At 44.5% G+C, this 22748-nt stretch overlaps 2 protein-coding genes across 6 annotated transcripts in view; both read left to right on the top strand.

Annotated features, from left to right (window-relative positions):
• Positions 1–2050: 2050 nt before the first annotated feature.
• LOC101026912 (olfactory receptor 2C1) lies at positions 2051–3791 on the top strand. The gene has a single exon (XM_021931694.2). The coding sequence runs from the start codon at positions 2274–2276 to the stop codon at positions 3201–3203; it is 930 nt and encodes a 309-aa protein (XP_021787386.2). The 5' UTR covers positions 2051–2273; the 3' UTR covers positions 3204–3791.
• Positions 3792–10814: 7023 nt separating this feature from the next.
• LOC100998150 (zinc finger protein 174) overlaps positions 10815–22748 on the top strand; it is a 37831-nt gene continuing 25897 nt past the window's right edge. Inside the window, exons 1-3 of one of the 5 annotated variants that reach the window (XR_004181560.1) lie at positions 10815–11152; positions 13709–13835; positions 19671–19759. The gene's annotated coding sequence lies outside the window, so the exon portion shown is untranslated. The remainder of the gene's footprint in view (positions 11153–13708; positions 13836–19670; positions 19760–22748) is intronic. The other 4 variants (XR_004181559.1, XR_004181558.1, XR_004181557.1 and 1 more) reach the window with 4 other exon arrangements.

The raw sequence follows: 22748 nt of genomic DNA on the forward strand, positions 1-22748 counted from the left end.
CCTGTCTGTTTCTTTTCCCTAAAGGGACACAAGGGAATGAGCACTTGAACTGGCAGGAAGTAGTCGAATGGATTTCAGGAAGAACTTCTGAAAAGAAAGATAAGCTGATTATTAGGTTAGTAACTCAGTTCCTCAGCTCTCTTAAGTCCTAGATGAAAAGAATAAGTAGGCCTGGCTCAGGGAGGCAGAGGTTGCAGTGAGCTGAGATTGCACCACTACACTCCAGCCTGGGCAACAGAGCTAGACTCTGTCTAAAAAAATTAAAAAGAAAAGAAAAAGAAAGACTGTACCTGGTCTCATGAGATGTTAAGAATTATTTGATGATTGGCCGGGCGCAGTGGCTCACACCTGAAATCCCAGCACTTTGGGAGGCCAAGGCGGGTGGATCATGAGGTCAGGAGATCGAGACCACCCTGGCTAACACGGTGAAACCCCGTCTCTACTAAAAATACAAAAAAATTAGACGGGCATGGTGGCGGGCGCCTGTAGTCCCAGCTACTCGGGAGGCTGAGGCAGGAGAATGGCATGAACCCAGGAGGCAGAGCTTGCTGTGAGCCGAGATCGCACCACTGCACTCCAGCCTGGGTGACAGAAGGAGACTCCATCTCAAAAAAAAAAAAAGAGTTATTTGATGAGTTAGAGGTGGGCATAGTAGTTATATACCTGAAAAGATAGGGATCTCCTCTGTAAATCTTGTAATTTCCCTTACTAATTACCCATTAACTAATTTAACCCCTTTTTGCATAACCTCTGTTTGTATATTTTGCCTTTTCCACCTAAACTTATTTAAGCTTAAGCGAAGTTTTGTTTGCTCTACATTGACCTCCTCTTAAATTGTATATTCCCAGCTTCTATATTTGGAGCATAAGTCAATATTTAATCTTTCCATTATTTCTGCGATTTTATAGATTCATCATGTTATTCCTCAAACGTCATCTTTCTAGATCTAGCACTGAGGTAAAACTCAGAGGGGAGGGATGTAGAAGAGAGCAGAGGAAATTTAACAGAGATTTCTGGGGAGCTTTTCCAAATGCAATGTGTCTGCCTCCCCCTTCCCTGAGCGTATGAAAACCTTGGCTGGCGAAATGTGTTGTTGCTGTTGTTTTCAAGAGATAGGGTCTCCCTCTGTCACTCAGGCATTGGAGTACAGTGGCTCACTGCAGCCTTGAACACTGGAGCTCAAGCGATCCTCCCACCTCAGCCTCTGAAAATGCTGGGATTACAGGTGTGAGCCACCATGCCTGACTGAAATTTGTCTTTTGAGAATTTTCACATCTAATTCTAATGGTCAACTCTCTCTATCCTGTCATAGCCATTGTTCTCAACTGAAGAGCCCCTCAGTTCTTGGGGTCTTTTGGTTCTGTCATCATGAGGTATTTCCTTCATTTCCATGTTAGCTCATGCCTGACATTCTGATAGAATCAACTTTTCCATTCGTTGTGTAACCAACATTAGATGGGGATTACAACAAAAGTTTGCAATCTAGGCCAGGCACAGTGGCTCACACCTGTAATCCCAGCACTTTGGGAGGCTGAGGTGGGCAGATCACAAGGTCAGGAGTTCAAGACCACCCTGGGCAACATGGTGAAACCCTGTCGCTACTAAAAGTACAAAAATTAGCCAGGCATGGTGGCTCATGCCTGTAGTCCCAGCTACTCAGGAGGCTGAGGCAGGAGAATTGCTTGCACCCGGGAGGTGGAAGTTGCAATGAGCCGAGATTGCACTCCAGCTTGGGTAACAGAGTGAGACTCTGTCTCAAAAAAAAAAAAAAAAAAAAAAAAAAGAAAAGAAAAAAAGAAAAAAAAGCTTGCTATCTTAAAAAGTAAGTTGGAGTCCAGGTGCAGTGGTTCACGGCTGTAATCCCAGCACTTTCGGAGGCTGAGGCAGATGGATCACTTGAGCCCAAGAGTTGGAGACAAGCCTGGACAACATGGCAAAACCCCATCTCTACAAAAGATACAAAAATTTTCTGGATGTGGTGGCACACACCTGTGGTCACAGTTACTTGGGAGGCTGAGACAAGAGGATTGCTTGAGCCAGGAAGATGGAGGTTGCAGTGAGCTGAGATTGTGCCACTGCACTCCAACCTAGGTGACAGAGAGAGACTCTGTCTCAAAAAACAAAAAATAGGTTGTTACTTAACTATGGATCCCAGATAACTATTAGACCATTCCTGATGCAAATCCACCTCAGCCAACAGCTTCTTCTTGACTTGCTTTTCTCCCAGCAGTTTGCTCTGAATGAATTTGTCAAGTGACTGAAGGCAACCAGTGATGGACGGGGCCAATGACAGCTCCTTGAAGGGCTTTGTTCTGATGGGCATATCTGACCATCCCCAGCTGGAGATGATCTTTTTCATAGCCATCGTTTTCTCCTATTTGCTGACCCTACTTGGGAACTCAATCATCATCTTGCTTTCCTGCCTGGATGCCTGGCTCCACACACCCATGTACTTCTTCCTCAGCAACCTCTCCTCCTTGGACCTTGCTTTCACTACTAGCTCAGTCCCCCAAATGCTGATCAATTTATGGGGACCAGACAAGACCATCAGCTATGGTGGCTGTGTGACCCAGCTCTATGTCTTCCTTTGGCTGGGGGCCACCGAGTGCATCCTGCTCGTGGTGATGGCATTTGACCGCTATGTGGCAGTGTGTCGGCCCCTCCGCTACACCACCATCATGAACCCCCAGCTCTGCTGGCTGCTGGCTGTGATTGCCTGGCTGGGTGGCTTGGACAACTCTGTGATCCAGTCAACATTCACTCTGCAGCTCCCATTGTGTGGGCACTGGAGGGTGGAGAGCTTCCTCTGTGAGGTGCCTGCCATGATCAAACTGGCCTGTGGCGACACGAGCCTCAACGAGGCTGTGCTCAATGGTGTCTGCACCTTCTTCACTGCAGTCCCACTAAGCATCATCCTGATCTCCTACTGCCTCACTGCTCAGGCAGTGCTGAAAATCCACTCTGCAGAGGGGAGGCGAAAGGCCTTCAATACATGCCTCTCCCACCTGCTGGTGGTGTTCCTCTTCTATGGCTCAGCCAGCTATGGCTATCTGCTTCGGGACAAGAACAGCAACCAGTACCAGAGCAAGTTCATTTCCCTGTTCTACTCAGTGGTCACGCCCATGGTGAATCCTCTCATCTACATGCTGCGGAACATGGAAGTGAAGGGCGCACTGAGAAGGTTGCTGGGGAAAGGAAGATAAGTTGGCTGAGAGAACACTCCTTCGTTATTTATTGCCTCTTCATCTCTACATGCGTTTCTCATTAACTCTCTCTGGCCAGGTGAACATGAAGAATACTAATTCCGGTAAAACCAAGGCATGTTCCTGACAACCCTAAGCTGACGGCCCTAAGCTGTCAGGAACATGGTTAGTGTTATTTGTAATGTTCTACACTTATTCACCAAAAATCCTACTGTGGACTACCAATAGCAGGGCAGACATGTTGTTGAGGGCTCAGAGGTTACTGACCTGTTACAGACCTGTCTCACTGTCTCTGTCTCTGTTGCCCACATGTTATTTATTATGCCTTATATTTCTGCAGAATTCTGTACTTTTCTAAGCAAAGTACCCCCACTTGCAGTATCTTATATAATGTTACTATCATTCCATAAAATCAAGCGATGTACTATTAACTTCATATGAAGACCCAAACAATTCATCTTTTTACCCTATTTGTCATCATCTTTGCCTATCTCTCTTTATCTCTTCTTCACTTTTTTTAAGAGTTGGAGTCTTGCTCTGTTGCCCAGGCTGAAGTAGAGTGGCATGATCATAGCTCACTGCAGGCTTCAACTCCTAGGCTCAAGCAATCCTTCCATCTCCTGAGTAGCTGGGACTATAGGCACATGCTACCACACCTAACTAATTTTTATTTTTATTTTTGTAGAGATGGGGTCTCACTATGTTAACAGCCCAGGCTGGTCTAGAATTCTTGGCCTCAAGTAATCTTCCTGCCTTAGCCTCCCAAAGTGCTGGGCTTATGGGTGTGATCTACCTCACCTGGCCTGTCTCTTCTTAATAATGCAGTATACCACCGGGTGCGGTGGCTCACACCTGTAATCCCAGCACTTTGGGAGGCCAAGGTGGGCGGATCACCTGAGGTCAGGAGTTCAGGACCAGCCTGACCAACACGGAGAAACACTGTCTCCACTAAAAATACAAAATTAGCTGGGCATGGTGGCACATGCCTATAATCCCAGCTACTTGGGAGGCTGAGGCAGGAGAATCACTTGAACTTGGGAGGCACAGGTTGTGGTGAGCTGAGATCGTGCCATTGCACTCCAGCCTGGGCGACAAGAGTGAAACTGCATCTCAATAATGATAACAACAATAATAATAACAATAATGCAGTATATCTCTCCATGCTTTCCATCCCTATATCTCTCCATCATCTTGTTTACCCTCTCCCTTATGCCTACATTCCAATTTCTCTTCTACTAATCTATTATTTAATAAGAAAAGATTAAGCCAGGCATGGTGGCTCACGCCTGTAATCCCAGCAGTTTGGGAGGTCGAGGCAGGTGGATCACGAGGTCAGCAGTTCGAGACCAGCCTGACCAACACGGTGAAACCCTGTCTTTACTAAAAATACAAAAAAATTAGCTGGGCATGGTGGCGGGTGCCTGTAATCCCAGCAACTTGGGAGGCTGAGGCAGGAGAATCACTTGAAACTGGAAAGTGGAGGTTGCCGTGAGCCAAGATTGCGCCACTGCACTCTAGCCTGGGCAATAAGAGCAAAACTCCATCTCAAAAACAAACAAACAAACAAAACCAAAAGAAAAGATTAAAAAGGTCATTTGCAGCTGGGCACAGTGGCTCATGCCTGTCATCTCAGCACTTTGGGAGGCTGAGGTGGGCGGATCACCTGAGGTCAGGAGTTTGAGACCAGCCTGGCCAACATGGTGAAACCCCATTTCTACCAAAAATACAAAAATTAGCCGGGTATGATGGCACACACCTGCAGTCCCAGCTATTCAGGAGGCTAAGGCAGGAGACTTGCTTGAACCTGGGAGGTGGAGGTTGCAGTGAGCAGAGGTTGCAGTGAGCTGAGCTTGCACCAGTGCACTTCAGCTTGGGTGATAAGAGCAAGACTCCATCTCCAAAAACAAAAACAAAACAAAATAAAAAGGTCATTTGCCTTTTGATTCTAGCCAAAGAGGGTCCTTTGCTACTGTCTTATTGAAATCATCCCACCCAAAAGTCCCAGCCATCAGATGTCCTACCAGCATTTGGGTATGCTAGTCTGGTCAGTGGATAATGGAATGTCCTAAGATTCTTTATGCAAATTTAAGACCCCAGGAAAGATCATCCATCTATAAAGTATGTTCTCTGCCTCAAGATCTAGTCTTGCAACCCTGCAGTTCCTAAAATTCAGCGATCAGTTCAGCATACAATAACTCATCTTTCAGGAACTCACATGTTGGGATCAGAATGCCAATATGTGATTCTGCACATTCCTACAATTGCCAAAGGGATCCCCACCTGCTACCACAGTTCATTTACTATTTTCCCAGACAGAGAAACCAGGTTAATATAAGAAAGTTGCATGACAACTACGTTACCATAGAAAAGGAAATCAATAGGTTTTAGAACTAGTTCAAAAGGGCCTTTGGCTTTGTGTCCCCATAATTTCAAAACACATGTCTTATACATAGTAGATACTCAATAAATGTTTAGCAAATATAATTAATAAGCTCATGAGTCCTCCTTTATCTTGCTAAGAACTAAATTTGTCAAATGGACTGTTTTCATGTTTTCCACTTTGGGGTCATCCCATCCCTTGGACAGCATTGAACAAACAATGATAAATGTTCCCTTTTCCACATTCCCATAATTCCTTCCAAAGACATCTAATCATACTGTCCTGTCGTGAATTTGTTTTTCCAATAGCAGATCAAAGCCATTGTGTCAGTTCCTCATACAGCAATACTCAAATACATCTCCAGAAGTAGACAACTGCTAACATTATCTTGGTGAATTTATTAAAGTCCAGAGTCTTGCAGACTCAACACTACTTTTTTTTCTTTCTTTCTTTCTTTTTTTTTTTTTTTGAGACAGAGCCTTGCTTGGTTGCCCAGGCTGGAGTGCAGTGGCAAGCTCAGCTCACTGCAACTTCTGCCTCCTGGATTCAAGCAATTCTTGTGCCTTAGCCTCCTGAGTACCTGGGATTACAGGTGTACGCCACCATGCCAAGCCAATTTTTTTTTCTTTTTGGTGGAGGCAGGGTTTCACCATGTTGGCTAGGCTTGTCTCAAACCCCTGGCCTCACGCAATCCACCATCCTCAGCCTCCCAAAGTGCTGAGATTACAGGTGTGAGTCATTGCACATGGCCAGGCTCAACATTTTCATTGATCAGTACACTCAGATTAGGTCAAATTCTCAGGAGGTAGGTTCACAATGACCAAGCTCCTAAAGCTGTTATGTAAACCAAAATGCCAGCTGATTAATTTATGAGAACAGTACCAAGAGACTGAACAGTCATATCCTCCAGTCAATTCATTTAAGTTGTGAAATAACTTGGGGGGAAATAGGAAGAAAATGGACAGGTATTCCTGAGACATTTTGGAGTGCCACAGAGCCTCTATATGGAAAAAATTGGACATTTTATAACTAACACGGAGTTCTGGGTGTGGTAAGACACAGGGAATTAGAGGGAGACGAACAAGCTAACTGGCTATGATGAGGAAATGAATACATCACAGGGACCACATATAACTTCATCAACACACATACGCTTATGTTCCATTCTCAATGGTGTACATGAAACAAGGTCAAAATTTGGGAGGAAAAGAAGCAAATATGAAGCAAGCTCCTTGTTATTAAGAGTTTGGAGTTCTATTTCTAGGTGTCCAGGAAAAAAAAATGTTTGGTGTCTTGTTCAATTGGAAATTCAGGAAATGACAGATAAAACCACCACCAAGGGGCTGGGCATGGTGGCTCACGCCTGTAATCCTAGCACTTTGGGAGGCTGAGGTGGGCGGATCACAAGGTCAGGAGATCAAGACCATCCTGTAAATGATGAAACCCCGTCTCTACTAAAAAAACCAAAAAACCAAAAAATTAGTCAGGCGTGGTGGCGGGCACCTGTAGTCTCAGCTACTAGGGAGGCTGAGGCAGGAGAATGGCGTGAACCCGGGAGGCAGAGCTTGCAGTGAGATAGCGCCACTGCACTCTAGCCTGGGCGACAGAGCGAGACTCTATCTCAAAACAAAACAAAACAAACAACAACAACAACAACAAAAACTGCCAAGGGGCCGGGCGCGGTGTCTTACGCCTGTAATCCCAGCACTTTGGGAGAATGAGGTGGGCAGATCACTTGACGTCAGGAGTTCAAGACCAGCCTGGCCAACATGAGACTCTGTCTAAAAAAAACCAAACAACCGCAACAACAAACCACTAAAACCACCAAGACCTATGAAAGGTTCACCAACCTTAGCAAAATAGAAATGAAAAGCATTTGAATATGCTCATCTGCTCAGTGGATTTAAGTGAGTTTGAGAGCCCATCTCATAGAGCCCTTCTCAGAGTCTGTCTGGATCCCATACCTTTCCCTTTAAGGTATCAAAGGCTGCCTGAATACCTCAAATGAGCAAATTCTGAAGCTGCCAATGAAGACAGTCAATCCTTTTCCATTATTCTCAGCCTTCAGGCTCAAGTCCAGGAAAGATTAGGAAAGATTAGAATCAAGGAAATGGAAGGAATAGAAATTGAAAAGTGACTTTGGCTTGATACATATACGCTCTAGTATGCGAGCTCTGAATTAGGGACTAAGGTAGGATGCAGTGGCTCACACACCTGTAATCCCAGCACTTTGGGAGCCCGAGGAGGGAGGATCACTTGAACCCAGGAGTTTAATACCAGCCTGGGCAACATTGTGAGATCCTATCTCTACTAAAAAATTTTAAAATTAGCTGAGTGTAGCGTTGCTTGCCTATACCCCCAGCTACTCAGGATGGTGAGGCAGGAGGAACGTTTGAGCCCAGAAGTTCAAGACTACAGCGAGCTGTGACTGCATCACTGCACTTCAGCCTGGGTGACACAGTGAGATTCTGTCTCATATAGATACATAATTAAATAAATAATAGACTAATTTGGAAGCTCTATTAATGACTTTGCAAAAAGGTCTAGTCTATTTGACCAACGGTGGCTAAGTGTACTGAGTGCTCGCCATGTGCTAGATGAGGATCTAAACTCTACACACTTCCACTCATTCAATCCTCACAACCCATGGGCCATGTGCTATTATGCTTGTCCTCATTTTTTTTTTTTTTTTTTCTGAGACAGAGTCTCACTCTGTCGCCCAGGCTGGAGTGCAGTGGCGGGATCTCGGCTTACTGCATATGCTTGTCCTCATTTTAAGATGAGGGCACTGCAGCACAAAAGGAAACTTGCCCAAGATTATGCTGTGTTAGGGCAGGGAATCAAAGCATAATCGTCTTGACTCTAAAGCTGTGCATACTCTTTTTTTGTAAAAAAAAAAAAAAAAAAAAAAAAAATCACAAATTTAGAGAAAAGTTGGAAGCATGAAACAAAGACTTCCCCTGACCTCCATTCGAGAGTAAGTTAGCAACCCGATACCCTGTCTTCCCCAAATATCTTGGGGTGTATTTTCAACAAACAAGGACATTATCCTACAGAACCACAATATAACCATCAAAATTAGAAAAATGGGCCAGGTGCAGTGGCTCACGCCTGTAACCCTAGCACTTTGGGAGGCTGAGGTGGGCAGATCACCTGAGGTCAGGGTTCGAGACAAGCCTGGCCAAAACAGTGAAACCCCATCTCTACTAAAAATACAAAAATTAGCTGGGCATGGTGGCACGTGCCTATAATCCCAGCTACCCAGGAGGCTGAGGCAAGAGAATCTCTTGAACCCGGGAGGTGGAGGCTGCAGTGAGCCAAGATAGCGCTACTGCACTCCAGCCTGGGCAACAGAGCGAGACTCCCATCTCAAAAAAATTTTTTTTCAATGAACATTAATACATTACATTATCTAATCTGCAGACCCCGTTCAATGTTTGCCAACTGTCCCAAGGATGCCTTTCATAGCAAAATAATTTTCTTCACAATCATACATTGCATTTAGTTGTCATGTCTCTAGTCTTTGTCAGTCTGAGATGGTTCTTCAGTCTTTTCTTGACTTTCATGATTCTCACACTATAAAGGATTGTTAGCCAGTTATTTGGTAGACAATGTCTCCATTTGGGTTTGATGTTTCTTCACACATAGACTCAGGTTAGCATCTCATTGTGTCCTATCAGGGGGTGTATATTTCAGTTGTTTTCATTTCTAATGGTGTTACTTGGATCACTAAATGAAGGTTGTGTTGACCAGCTTTCCCATTGTTTCCCTCTTTGTAATTAATAAGTGTCTTATGGGGAAGTACTTTGAAACTATGTAAATATCCTGCTACTAATTCAACTCAATTTATTCATTTATTTGGTTCTATCTTATGCAATTAAAGTTTTCTGTTTTATTCAATGGTTTATAACAAGGGTCTCCAACCGCCAGGCCACAGAAAGAGAAATACATATGTGCATATATATATGTATATACATATATCTGACATGCAAAGCAGTGCTCTGCCCTTGCTTTTTCCCACACTCAGGCTCTGCTTTCTCTTTCTCTCTCTCTTTTCTGTCCATTTAGTCATCTACTACCCTGCCCTCCAAATACAAAGGCAGCAAGGTGCCCCAGAAAGTTCAATGCTCTGGGAGTCAAGAGCTTGAGTATTTGGGTGCACTCTGCAACTAATTAGTTAGGGCAGTCAGTGGCTCTCTATAGCACTCTGTTTCATCATCTGTAAAATGACTATAATAGGTGGCAGGAACATTGCAGGAATCAAAAGAGATAATCTACATAAGAAATGTATGTGTTTGGAAAACTCCTCCATGGTTATTCTTAATCAAAGAGGGCATACATTTCTTGGAAGTGTCATCAACCTGTTTCACATCCCACTCCCTGTATTTATATCCTGATGAGGTACTACTCCTTTGTGCTACAAGGGCCTTCATAAATGATGGACGAAAGAAGGGGTGCAAGACTGAAGGCAGAAAGACTACATAGAAGCCTTAGTATGATCCTCCACTCTTCCTTCTCTCACACTCCACATCTCAATCCAGTAGCTCCCTCTTCAAAATATATCCAGAATACCCAATCCAGAATAACACACACGTGAAAAGTAGAAAAGTATTTGCATGTCCACCAAAAGAGGAATGGTGGATTATATATATTGTGGTGGGGGCAGGTGGGGAGGAGCATGGAAAAACACTGGCATGGAGACTTCAGTTTTAAGTGAGAATGTTTTGCAGTACTTAAGAAATAAAAACACCTTAGAGTGGGGGGAAAAAAACACTGGATTAGAAACGGCCGAGGCGGGTGGATCACGAGGTCAGGAGATCGAGACAATCCTGGCTAATACAGTGAGACCCTATCTCTACTAAAAATACAAAAAAATTAGCCGGGCATGGTGACGGGCGCCTGTAGTCCCAGCTACTCGGGAGGATGAGGCAGGAGAATGGCGTGAGCCCAGGAGGTGGAGCTTGCAGTGAGCCCAGATCGCGCCACTGCACCCCAGCGTGGGCAACAGAGCGAGACTCCATCTCAAAAAAAAAAACAAAAACAAAAACAAAAAACGAGTTCTAGTCCTTAAAGAAAGTCACTTAAACTGTTTTGGCTTCCTCGTCTGGAAGATGAAAATGGTAATATAATTGACTTAGTAGGGTTGCTGTAAGTATGAGTTAGTGTGTAAATGTTTACAATTACGCATGGCACACAGCAACCGCCACCTTTTCTATCAGGGCTGTTCTCACCTAACTGTAAAACAGGAAGGCGCACCCAGCTGGATCCGGGCCCTGGGTTCTCAGGCATTGTGATTGGTCCCAGCATATGACTCAAGGCGGGTTTCATTGATGGAATTGCTGTCAATTAGCGAAAGGCGGAAACCATGCGGAGAGGGCGGTCCTTTATTGCCACACTTGCGCGACTCGCTCCTTTCTTTTCAGGCTTAGCTACTGCGCATGCGTCTGACCCTCTTGAGGTTCCCGGCGTGCCCCGCAACGGCTTCCGGCGTGCTCCGCAACGGCTTCCGGCATGACGCAGTAGAGAAGATGGCGTGGTAGGCGCGTCGCGCCCCTGAGGGCCTTTTCTGGTGAGGCGGGGCTTAAGGGTTGCGGCTCCGCTCTCTGTCCTGAGGCTCTCAGATTGCACTCTGGGTTCCTGGCTGCGTGATGCAGAGTGAACTGGGTCCTCTGGGGACGCGTGGGGAACGAGGCAGCCCGGAGTGCCTGCCTTGTTGCCCTTCGGACCTCCAGTCCATTCGGATTCCCCAGTGAGGCCTCCTTTAAAGGGCTCGGTGACTCTTGCCCTTCACGCTAAGAAAACACTCGTTTCCTAAAGCTCGACTGCGCCCTTGTGCTGAGCGGTGGGGACACGAAGACAGCACAGAAACACTGTTTACCCTCAGCGAGCTCCCAAACTGTTGGAGTGGATAAACCCACCAGAAACAAATTACAGCGTTAGGCGGGTTAAGATGGAGCACCCTGAGAAACGTTACAGACAGGACCGGAGAGTTCAGAGGATCAGGATGCTTCAAGAAGATGGGGGTTGGCCGGGCGCGGTGGCTCAAGCCTGTAATCCCAGCACTTTGGGAGGCCGAGACGGGCGGATCACGAGGTCAGGAGATCGAGACCATCCTGGCTAACACGGTGAAACCCCGTCTCTACTAAAAAAACACAAAAAACTAGCTGGGCGAGGTGGCGGCGCCTGTAGTCCCAGCTGCTCGGGAGGCTGAGGCAGGAGAATGGCGTGAACCCGGGAGGCGGAGCTTGCAGTGAGCTGAGATCCGGCCACTGCACTCCAGCCCGGGCGACAGAGCGAGACTCCATCTCAAAAAAAAAAAGAAGATGGGGGTAGTAGTGTCATCAGTGCTCATCCTGGGGTTTTTGTCTTTGATGGTGCACTCCTTGAGGACATTAAATTTTTCTTCGACGTTTCCAATACCTAGGCTCAGGGGCCCTTCCCTGATTGGGAGGGGTAGAGACCAGCTGTCTCTCGTGTTTATTATCTATGGAAAGGATGAATTAGGTCTTGGCGACTTAAGGAGGGAAAATTTTGGTGAGCAAAGGCACTTATATGTCCCTAGACCAGGGGTTCTCAACCAGCGCCCCCCTCCCAGGGCACAATTGATACTGTGTGAAGACAATTTTGTTATCACTACCGAGTGGTGCTACTGACATCTAGTGGGTGGAGACCAGGGATGCAGCTAAACATTCTACAAGGTTCACAGGGTTCCTATCCCACTCCCCACCCCCAAGAACTCAAAAAAACGATCTGGCTCAAAATGTCAGTGTGCTGAGGTTCTGAAACCCTACCCTAGTATGACAGCGGAAATGGAGAGAGCAGATGTTGGAGACATCTCAGCCGGAGACCATATTGAGTTTTGTCTCTCTTTTTTTTTTTTTTTTTTTTTTTTTGAGAGTGTGTCTCGCTCTGTCGCCCAGGCTGGAGTGCAGTGGCGCGCAATCTCGGCTCACGGCAAGCTCCGCCTCCCGGGTTCACGCCATTCTCCCGCCTCAGCCCCCGGAGTAAGTGGGACTACAGGCGCCCGCCACCATGCCCGGCTAATTTTTCTATTTTTAGTAGAGACGGTGTTTCACCGTCCTAGCCAGAATGGTCTCGATCTTCTTACCTCGTGATCGGCCCGCCTCGGCCTCCCAAAGTGCTGAGATTACAGGCGTAGGCCACCGCGCCTGGCCTCATTTTGTGTTCTTTATAATGCTTAAGTATTTGATGCGCAGTTGGTTAATCAGGTGTGATGAGCCCAGTCTTCCTTTTATTTTTTCACCTATTCATTCGTTTGCCAGATACCTATTTAGCACTAAACACTATTCAAGATGCTAGGATTCCGCATTGAGCTGAAAAACCTTACGTTCTTGGGCGGGGGACTTGACAGACATTAAAACTTATATGTCAAATAGTAATATATGCTATGAAGTTCCTGCAAGATGGAGTTTCTCTTCCTACCACCACATACCATTTATTTACTTCCTTCTGAGTGCCAAGCACTGGCCTGGATACTTTACTGATATCTCTACTCTTTTCCTGTATCCTGCAAGATGGATATTATTTATTTATTATTTATTTTTTTGAGAGGGAGTCTTGCTCTGTCCCCCAGGCTGAACTGCAGTGGCGCAATCTGGGCTCACTGCAACCTCGGCTTCCCGGGTTCAAGCGATTCTCCTGCCTCATTCTCCCTGTGATTACAGGCACCCGCCACCACGCCCTGCTAATCTTTTTTGTATTTTTAGTAGAGACGGGAGTGTCACCATGTTGGCCAGGCTGGAGGCTGGTCTCGAACTCCTGACCTCAAGTGATCATCCCCTCAGCCCCCCCCCCCCCCCCCCCGGCCTCGGCCTCCCAAAGTGCTGGGATAACACATGTGAGCCATCACGCCCAGCCCTGCAAGGTGGGTGTTATTATCCTCAGATGATGAAAAGTGGGTCATAGGAGTTGAATAATTTGCCCCAAATCAGCTTGGACTCAAACCAGATTCACCTGAAGGATAAAGTCTGCGTTATTTCCACTAGTTAACATTGTGTCCCATATGCACAGCTGACTTGAATGGCATGAGAAATCTATACCTTCTTTGCTAGAGTTAAGAAAGTGAAGTAGAAACGAACTCACACTGACCTCTTTCTGTTTCCAGAGTGGAGTTTTTATCAGAACTAGCAGGAGGTGATTCTTCAGAGTTGCAGCAACTGAATTAGGACAATAATTATAAGAGTGTCGTCATGGAAAGTGAGCAGTTCTTCTTGAAGGCCTAACTGAACTGGGTGAGCCAGTAAGACATACAGGGTTTATCCTGTATCTTAACTTTGACAAAGTTATGTGATGATTTTACTAATATCGAGAAGGTCATACAGGTTATGGGATTGACTTGAAATCAGTTTCTGGAGGTTCGATTCCTTTTTCGTCTAGGTTGTCACGTCGATTGGCTCTTCGAATGTGTGGTAAGGTGGTGGACAGCCGTAAAGTCACTCTAAATTAGTGGATGCTTGTTCAATTGTTAGAACTTTTCGTTTTGAAGCAAAGGCTTCTCAGATTATGAAAATTATTAGTGTGACTGCTGTTAATGATATCGATGAGCCTACTGATTAGATGACATTTAATGTGGTATACACATTGGGTTAATTGGAGTAATGTTGAGGCACACTGATAGGCTGAGGAAGTGCTGTGGGAAAAAGGTTAAATTAACGCCTATAAATATAATGATGAAGTGGATTTTAGCGTAGGTCTGATTAGGTATATAACCTGAAAATAGGGGGAATCAGTGGACAACGCCTCCTATGATGGCAAATACTGCTCCTATTGATAGAACATAGTGGGAATGGGCTACAACATAATATGTATCTTGTAAAATAATGTCTAATGATGAATTAGCTAGTATAATGCCAGTTAAACCTCTTACTGTTAATAGGAAAATGAATCCTAGGGGCTCAGAATATTGTGGGAGATCATTTGATATTACTACCGTGCAGTGTAGCTAATCAGCTAAAGACCTTGACTCCAGTAGGGATAGCAATAATTATAGTAATGGAGGTGAAGTATGCTCGTGTGTCTACGTCCATTCCTACATAGGAATATAAATATATGGTGAGGCCATACGATAAATCCTAAGAAGCCAATTGATATTATGGCTCATGCTATGCCCATATGCCCAAATGGTTCCTTTTTTCCAGAGTAATATGTTACGATATGACAGATTATCCCGAAGCCTGGAAGGATAAGAATATAGACTTCAGGATGACCAAAGAATCAGAATAAATGTTGATACAAGATAGGGTCGCCCCTGCCAGCAGAGTCAAAAAAAGTAGTATTGAGGTTACGATCAGTTAATAGTATGGTAATGCTGGCGGCTAGGACTGGGAGAGAAAGGAGGAGAAGGACTGCCATAATGAGGACTGATCACATGAAAAGGGGTGTTTGATATTGGGACAAGGCTGGGGGTTTTATGTTAATAACTGTCATAAAGTTAATGGCCGCTAAAATAGAAGAAACACCTGCCAAGTGGAGTGAGAAGATGGTTAGATCCATAGAGGCTCCTGCTAGGTGTCCTGCTAAAAAAGTGTCCAACCGGTTCCAGCGCCGGCTTCTACTACTGAAGATGCAAGTAGGAGTAGAAAAGATCGGGGGAGAAGTCCGAAGCTCATATTATTTATCTGGGGGAGTGCCGTATCAGGTGCACCAATCAGAGGGACTAGCCAGTTGCCAAAACCCCCAAATATGACTTGTATGACCATAAAGAAAATTATGACTAATGCATGGGTGGAAACAGTAACATTGTAAATCTGATCTTCTCCTGGCAGAGTTCCTGGTTGGCCTAATTCTGCTCGAATTAGAAGGCTTAGGGCGGTGCCCACTATTCCTGCTCATGTGCCGAATAGTAAATATAGTGTTCTGATGTCTTTGTGGTTAGTTGAAAACAATCAATGATTAATGAACATAAGTGGGAAAAGGGTAAAATGGCTGAGTAAGCATTAGACTGTAAATTTTTTTTTTTTTTTTTTTGAGACGGAGTCTTGCTCTGTCCTCAGGCTGGAGTGCAGTGGCTCAATTTTGGCTCACTGCAACCTCTGCCTCCCAGGTTCAAGCGATTCTCCTGCCTCAGCCTCCTGAGTAGCTGGGACTACGGTCATGCGCCACCACACCCAACTAATTTTTGTATTTTTAATAGAGACGGGGTTTCACCATGTTGACCAGGATGGTCTCGATCTCTTGACCTCGTCATCCACGCACCTTGACCTCCCAAAGTGCTGGGATTACAGGCATGAGCCACCGTGCCTGGCTGGATTTATCTTTTTAATTAAGATTGGAATAAGAGCTATAATGTTCATTTCTAGGCCGGTTCAGATGAGAAATCAATGTGAGCCTAGCATTGTGATAAGAGTTCCTGTGAAAATAGTAAGGGAAATAATAAGTTGAGCTAATGGGTTAATTAGTACGGGAAGGGTATAACTAACATTTTTGGGGTATGGGCCCGATAGCTTATTTAGCCAACCTTACTTTAGGACTTGATGTAATGGGTAGCACAGAGAATTTTGGATTCTCAGGGGTAGCTTCAATTCCTTAGTTCTAGAAATCAGAGGATTTAAACCTTTATTGTTTACTCTATCAAAGTAATTCTTTTGTCAGACATATTTCCTATATTTGGGGTGGGATGCTGGAAATTAGAATAGGCATTGAGATACATCATATGCAGAGTGCTGGTATAAGCGGTAGGACATTTTTTCATAGAAGATATATAAGTTGGTCATAGCAGAATCGGAGGTATGCTGTTCGAGTTCATAAAAACGGTGGTTAAAGAATGGTCTTGGGGCCGGGCGCGGTGGCTCAAGCCTGTAATCCCAGCACTTTGGGAGGCCGAGACGGGCGGATCACGAGGTCAGGAGATCGAAACCATCCCAACATGGGCTAACATGGTGAAACCCCGTCTCCACTAAAAAATACAAAAAACTAGCCGGGCGAGGTGGCGGGCGCCTGTAGTCCCAGCTACTCGGGAGGCTGAGGCAGGAGAATGGCGTGAACCCGGGAGGCGGAGCTTGCAGTGAGCTGAGATCCGGCCACTGCACTCCAGCCTGGGCGACAGAGCGAGACTCTGTCTCAAAAAAAAAAAAAAAAAAAAAAAAGAATGGTCTTGGTAATGAAATTTGTGGTATAGAGTTCTGGTGACTATACAGTGTGTAGTGCTCCTCGAAAAATGGTAGTAGTTATTTATTATGATAATATTCATATATTCTGCTATAAGAAGTGGGCAAATAAACCTGCGGCATATTCGATGTTTAAGCCTGAGACTGACTCTGATTCTCCTTCTGTTAGTTCAAAAGGGGCTTGGTTAGTTTCTGCTAGTGTGGAGATAAATCATATTATGGCTAGGGGTTATGATGGTAGAAGCAGTGAGAGGAATTCTTGCATTGTGATGATAAGTGCATGTAAGTTAAATGAGCCACTTATTAGTAGAACTGATAAAAGGACAATGACTAGAGTGACTTCATATGAAATTGTCTGGGCTACAGATTGTAATGTGACGATTAGTGCATAATTTGAATTAGATGCTCATCCTGATCATAGGATAGACGGCTAAGCTTGATGTGGCTAGTATAAATAGGAGGCCTATATTAAAATTAGAGCATCTGGTATGCGGAGGGGAGTTCACAAGAGGAGAGTGATCAGAACAGCTAGGGTTGGAGCAGTAGCATAAAGGGTAATAGTAGACATTGAGAGATGTAAAGCTTCTTTGATGAAAAGTTTTATTGCATTGGCGAATGGTTGAAGCAGTCTGTAGGGACCTACAGTGTTAGGACCTACAGTGTTAGGTAATTGTATGTAGCCTAAGATTTTTCATTCAATGGGTATAAGGAATGCTATAGCGATTAAAGTGGTAATAATAAGTAGGAGAAGATTGATTATAGGCATATCATTAAGAAAAGGAGTTGAACCTCTGATTTTAAAGTTTTAAGTTTTATGCAATTGCTGGGTTCTGCCATCTTAAACGCTGTTCTTGGGTAGGGTGTGTGATGATTTGTTAGATTGAGACAGCATCATTTATGTGGGCAAGGGTGCTTTGTGGAGTGGGCCCTGTTTCTCTTGTCCTTTTGTACTAAGGAGAAATGTTAAATAGATAGAAACCAACCTGGATTACTCTGATCTGAACTGAGATCACATAGGACTTTAATCACTGAACAAACGAAGCCTTAACAGCGGCTACACCATTAGGATGTCCTGATCCAGCATCGAAGCTGTAAACCCTATTGTTGATATGGACTCTAGAATAGGATTGCATTGTTATCCCTAGGGTAACTTATTCCGTTGATCAAATTATTGGGTCAATGTGTGCTAACTCGCTTAGACTAGTGCGGTCTTAGTTTAGGTTGTTTGGAGGTTGAATTATGCTCCGAGGTCACCGCAACCACATTTTAAATTTCTTTTATTTTTTGTTGTTTATTTATTTTTTTATTTTTTAAGACAGAGTGTGGCTCTGTTGCCAGTCTGGAGTACAGTGGCACGATCTTGGCTCTCTGCCTCCCGGGTTCAAGCCATTCTCCTGCCTTAGCCTCCTGAGTAGCTGGGATTACAGGTGCATACCAGTACACCCAGCTAGCTAATTTTTGTATTTTTAGTAGAGACAGGGTTTCAGCATGTTGGCCAGAATGGTCTCCATCTCCTGACCTCGTGATCTGCCCGCCTCAGCCACCCAAAGTGCTGGGATTACAGGCATGAGCCACTGCGCCCGGCACCCCAACCAAAATTTTTAATGCAGAGATAGTAGGCTAGGGCCTGTAGCCTTTTTTTGAGTTTCTGTTTGCATTAATGAATGAAATCTCCATAGGGTCTTCTCATCTTATTTGTTTATACTGTCTCTTCACGGATAGATCAGTTTCACTGATTGAAAGTAAGAGACAGCTGAACCCTCGTGTGGCCATTCATACAAGACCCTATTTAGGGAATAAATGATTATGCCACCTTTGCACTGTCAGGATCCCGCAGCTGTTGAACATATGTCACTGGGCAGGCAGTGCCTCTAATACTGGTAATGCTAGAGGTGATGTTTTTGGTAAACAGGTGGGGTAAGATTTTCCGAGTTCCTTATACTTTTTGTAATCTTTCCTTAGAGCATACCTGTGTTGGATTAATAGTATAAATGGGGTATTTATTATTTGTTAATATTAGGCTGTTAACTATCAGTGGATTATTCTGGTTTGATGGAAGCTTATATAATGGAGAATATCTTCATGTTACTTATATTAACATTATTGCTTCTATTAAGTAATACATTAGTGTAATGTAATGTTAGGAGTTCAATAGAGTGATTAGGATTTAAAATAATTGATGTTGAGCTTTAAAGCTTTCTTTTTTTCTTTTTTTTTTTTTTTTTTTGAGACGGAGTCTCACTCTGTCGCCCAGGCTGGAGTGCAGTGGCTGGATCTCAGCTCACTGCAAGCTCTAACTCCCGGGTTTACGCCATTCTCCTGCCTCAGCCTCCCGAGTAGCTGGGACTACAGGCGCCCGCCACCACGCCCGGCTAGTTTTTTGTATTTTTTAGTAGAGACGGGGTTTCACCATTTTAGCCAGGTTGGTCTCGATCTCCTGACCTCGTGATCTGCCCGTATCGGCCTCCCAAAGTGCTGGGATTACAGGTCTTTTTTTCTTCTTTCTTTTTTTTGAGATGGAGTTTCGCTTTTGTTGCCTAGGCTGGAGTGCAATGGCGCAATCTTGGCTCACTGCAACCTCTGCCTCCTGGTTCAAGTGATTCTCCTGCCTCAGCCTCTCGAGTAGCTGGGATCACAGGCATGTACCACCACAGCCAGCTAATTTTGTATTTTTAGTAGAGACGGAGTTTCTCCATGTTGGTCAGGCTGGTCTCAATCTCCCGACCTCAGGTGATCTACCCACCTCGGCCTCCCAAAGTGCTGGGATTACAGGCGTGAGCCACCGTGCCTGGCCTTAAATGCTTTCCTAATTGGTGGCTGCTTTTGGGCCAACTATGGTGGTAATATTTTTTACTCTTTGGAGCAAAGTTATTTCCTAGGGTCTAAAAGCTGTTCCAAAGAGGGACAATGTTAAGGATGGGAGGTTTGTCTCCTGTAAAATGCATCCTTTCTCCTCTGCAGGTTATGTTCACCTGGTCCTGCTCTGAATGAGAATATCCTGGTTCCTGAAAGGCCTGCTCTGTGATGGAGGGATTGCATTGCCTAGCAAGGTGTGGGTGCTTTAGATAAGTCCTCAGTGTCTGAGTCACACCTCTCCCCCAAACAGATCAATACAACTGGCTTTCTGCCCAAGAGATGACCGAAGGCCAGGCACAGTGACTCACTCCTGTAATCCCAGCACTTTGGGAGGCCCAAGCGGGCGGATCACGAGGTCAGGAGTTTGAGACCAGCCTGACCAACATGGTGAAACCGCGTCTCTACTGAAAATACAAAAATCAGTTGGGTGTGGTGGCATGCGCCTGTAATCCCAGCTACTCAGGAGGCTGAGGCAGGAGAATGGCTTGAACCCAGGAGGCAGAGGTTGCAGTGAGCCGAGATCACGCCATTGTACTCTAGCCTGGGCAACAGAGTGAGACTCCGTCTCAAAAAAAAAAAAAAAAAAAAAAAACGAGAAGGGGGAGTAAAGTGGGGTTGGGTACTATGCAGCACGGTGTGACAGAGCTGTGGATCTGGGGTGGAAGGGTCCACAGACCTTCCTGCACTGCCCTAAGCCAACAGGACCGTGATGTGCTCTATGTCCCTGTGGTGCTAAGGCCTTGACCACTCTTTTATTTTTTCCTCTTTCCAGCTTTTATTTGAGGTTCGGGGGTAAATGTGCAGGTTTGTTACACAGGTAAATTCCATGTCGAGGGAGTTTGGTATACAGATTATTTTGTCACCCAGGTAATGAGCATAGTACCCAATAGGTAGTTTTCCAGTCCTCACTGTCCTCCCACTCTCTACCCTCTAGTAGGCCCCAGTGTCTGTTGTTCCCCTCTTTGTATCCATGTGTACTTGTAAGCTCCTGGTTACAAGCGAGAACACATGGTATTTGGGTTTCTCTTCCAGGGTTAATTCGCTTAAAATAATGGCCTCCAGCTCCATCCATGTTGCTGCAAAGGACATGATTTAATTCTTTTTTATGGCTGTGTAGTATCCCATGGTGTATATGTACCACATTTTCTCTATCTGCATCACTATTGTGGGCATCTAGATTGATTCCATGACTTTGCTATTGTGAATAGTGCTGCACTGAGCATATGTGTGCCTGTGTCTTTTTGGTAGGATGATCATTCCTTTGGCTATATGCCCAGTAATGGGATTGCTGGGTTGAATGGTAACTCTGAGTTCTTTGAGAAATCTCCAAACTGCTTTCCACAGTGGCTGAACTAATTTACATTCCCACCAGCAGTGTATAAACATTCCCTTTTCTCTGCAACTCACCAGCATCTGTTATTTTTTGACATTTTAGTAATAGCCATTCTGACTGCTGTGAGATAGTATCTCATTGGGGTTTTGATTTGCAATTCTCTTCTGATTAGTGATGAGCATTTTTTCATGTGCTTCTTGGCCACATGAATGTCTGACTGCTTTTCTAATTCTGTTCTGCTCAGCTGCACCTGCCCCGCCTGATGATGGGTGAGGGCAGAGTTCTTAGTGAAGCCTCTCTCAGAGTGAGAACACCTGTAAGACTGTTCACCAGTGTGGGTTTTTCAGTGGGCACTGAAGTGGGAGCTATTGTTGAAGCTTTTCCTACACTCTGCACACTTGTATGGCATTGATTTTCAATGTGAAAACAAAATATAAAAACTATTATTGGAGTTATTTCTAAACAGAACTAACATTACAATAGCCTGAATCATCAGCATTGTCTTTCAGAAAAATCAGATTCATCAAATAGATCTTTGGCCTACAACTGTTAGAGAATTATGTTAACATCATATGTAAGAATGCTACATTTTCTAGGATTTGACATTTTCAGTGATCGAGAATTACTGTATTTTGTAAAAGGAAATACCACTACTAAATGCTGTAAATAGAATGATGTCCTTTGCTTCCAAATTTGATATACTAGAGCAGTGTGAAAATAATAAAAGCAAGATGACCAGGAGTAGTGGCTCACACCTCTAATCCCAGCACTTTGAGAGGCTGAGGCAGGAGGATCACTTGAGGCCAGTTCAAGACCAGCCTGGTCAACATGGCAAACCCCGTTAGTCGGTCATGGTGGTGCAGGCCTGTAGTCATAGCTACTTGGGAGGCTGAGGCATGAGAATTGCTTGAACCTGGGATGCAGAGGTCGCAGTGACCTGAGATTGCACCACTGCACTCCAGCCTGGGCGAAGAGAGAGACCCTGTCTCAAATAAATAAATAAATAAATAAAATAATAAAAGCAAGATATTTTGTGGCAAAGTTATCTCAGGGTAAACACTGCAGCTGCAAGCACTGCTGGCAAGTATTCTTGGGGCAAATGCTTAACTTTTCAAAAAGCTCAAGAGACCATGATGGTTTTCACCATACCTTAGACAACGTCCTGCTACCTTGTGTGCACCAGCCAACAACCATAGACAAATGTACCTGTCTTCTACCAGTTTTTATCCATGGCGATTTCATAAAAGTTTAAGTATCTGTGACTCATCATAGATGAATTTTAACTTTGGTTCCTAGTGCATCTCGTTCCCATCCTTCCTTTCATCTACCATTCTCATCTACCAAACTCTTCAGGAGTCAGAATCTCCTGATGAACCTTGTTTTTCCCTTGCTTCTGTGATCTTCACTCTCATGATGGCACAAACCCTTTCCAACCCAATTCATTTCCTCTTTTCCCTATTTCCTACCCCATTCCTTCTCTGCATGTCCTACTTCCCTGAAGCAGACTCTACACTTACATATATGTCATTTTCAAGACCCTGCAGGCTTCTGCATGAGTATAGTTTCTAATGGAGAAAATTACAACCAAAGGCCAAGGAAGTGGAGGGAGAAACAACTTTATTTTCATCAGAAATTAGTAATGTTTATAAATTTGTTTAGTTTGTAAATTATTATCAGAAATAGTAATGTCTATAAACCACTTTAAGAGACAATCAGGAACTATGATGAGAGCGATAATAAAAGAATAAGTCTTATAAAAAATTAACCTGGATGTTACGCTTGCTCTAAGGTTAAGTCACTTAGGGAAACAGATTCAGTATTATCCAATGGCTTAACCCTCCTTCTTTTTG

Source organism: Papio anubis, unplaced genomic scaffold, assembly GCF_008728515.1.
Source record: "Papio anubis isolate 15944 unplaced genomic scaffold, Panubis1.0 scaffold338, whole genome shotgun sequence".
NCBI lineage: Eukaryota > Metazoa > Chordata > Mammalia > Primates > Cercopithecidae > Papio > Papio anubis.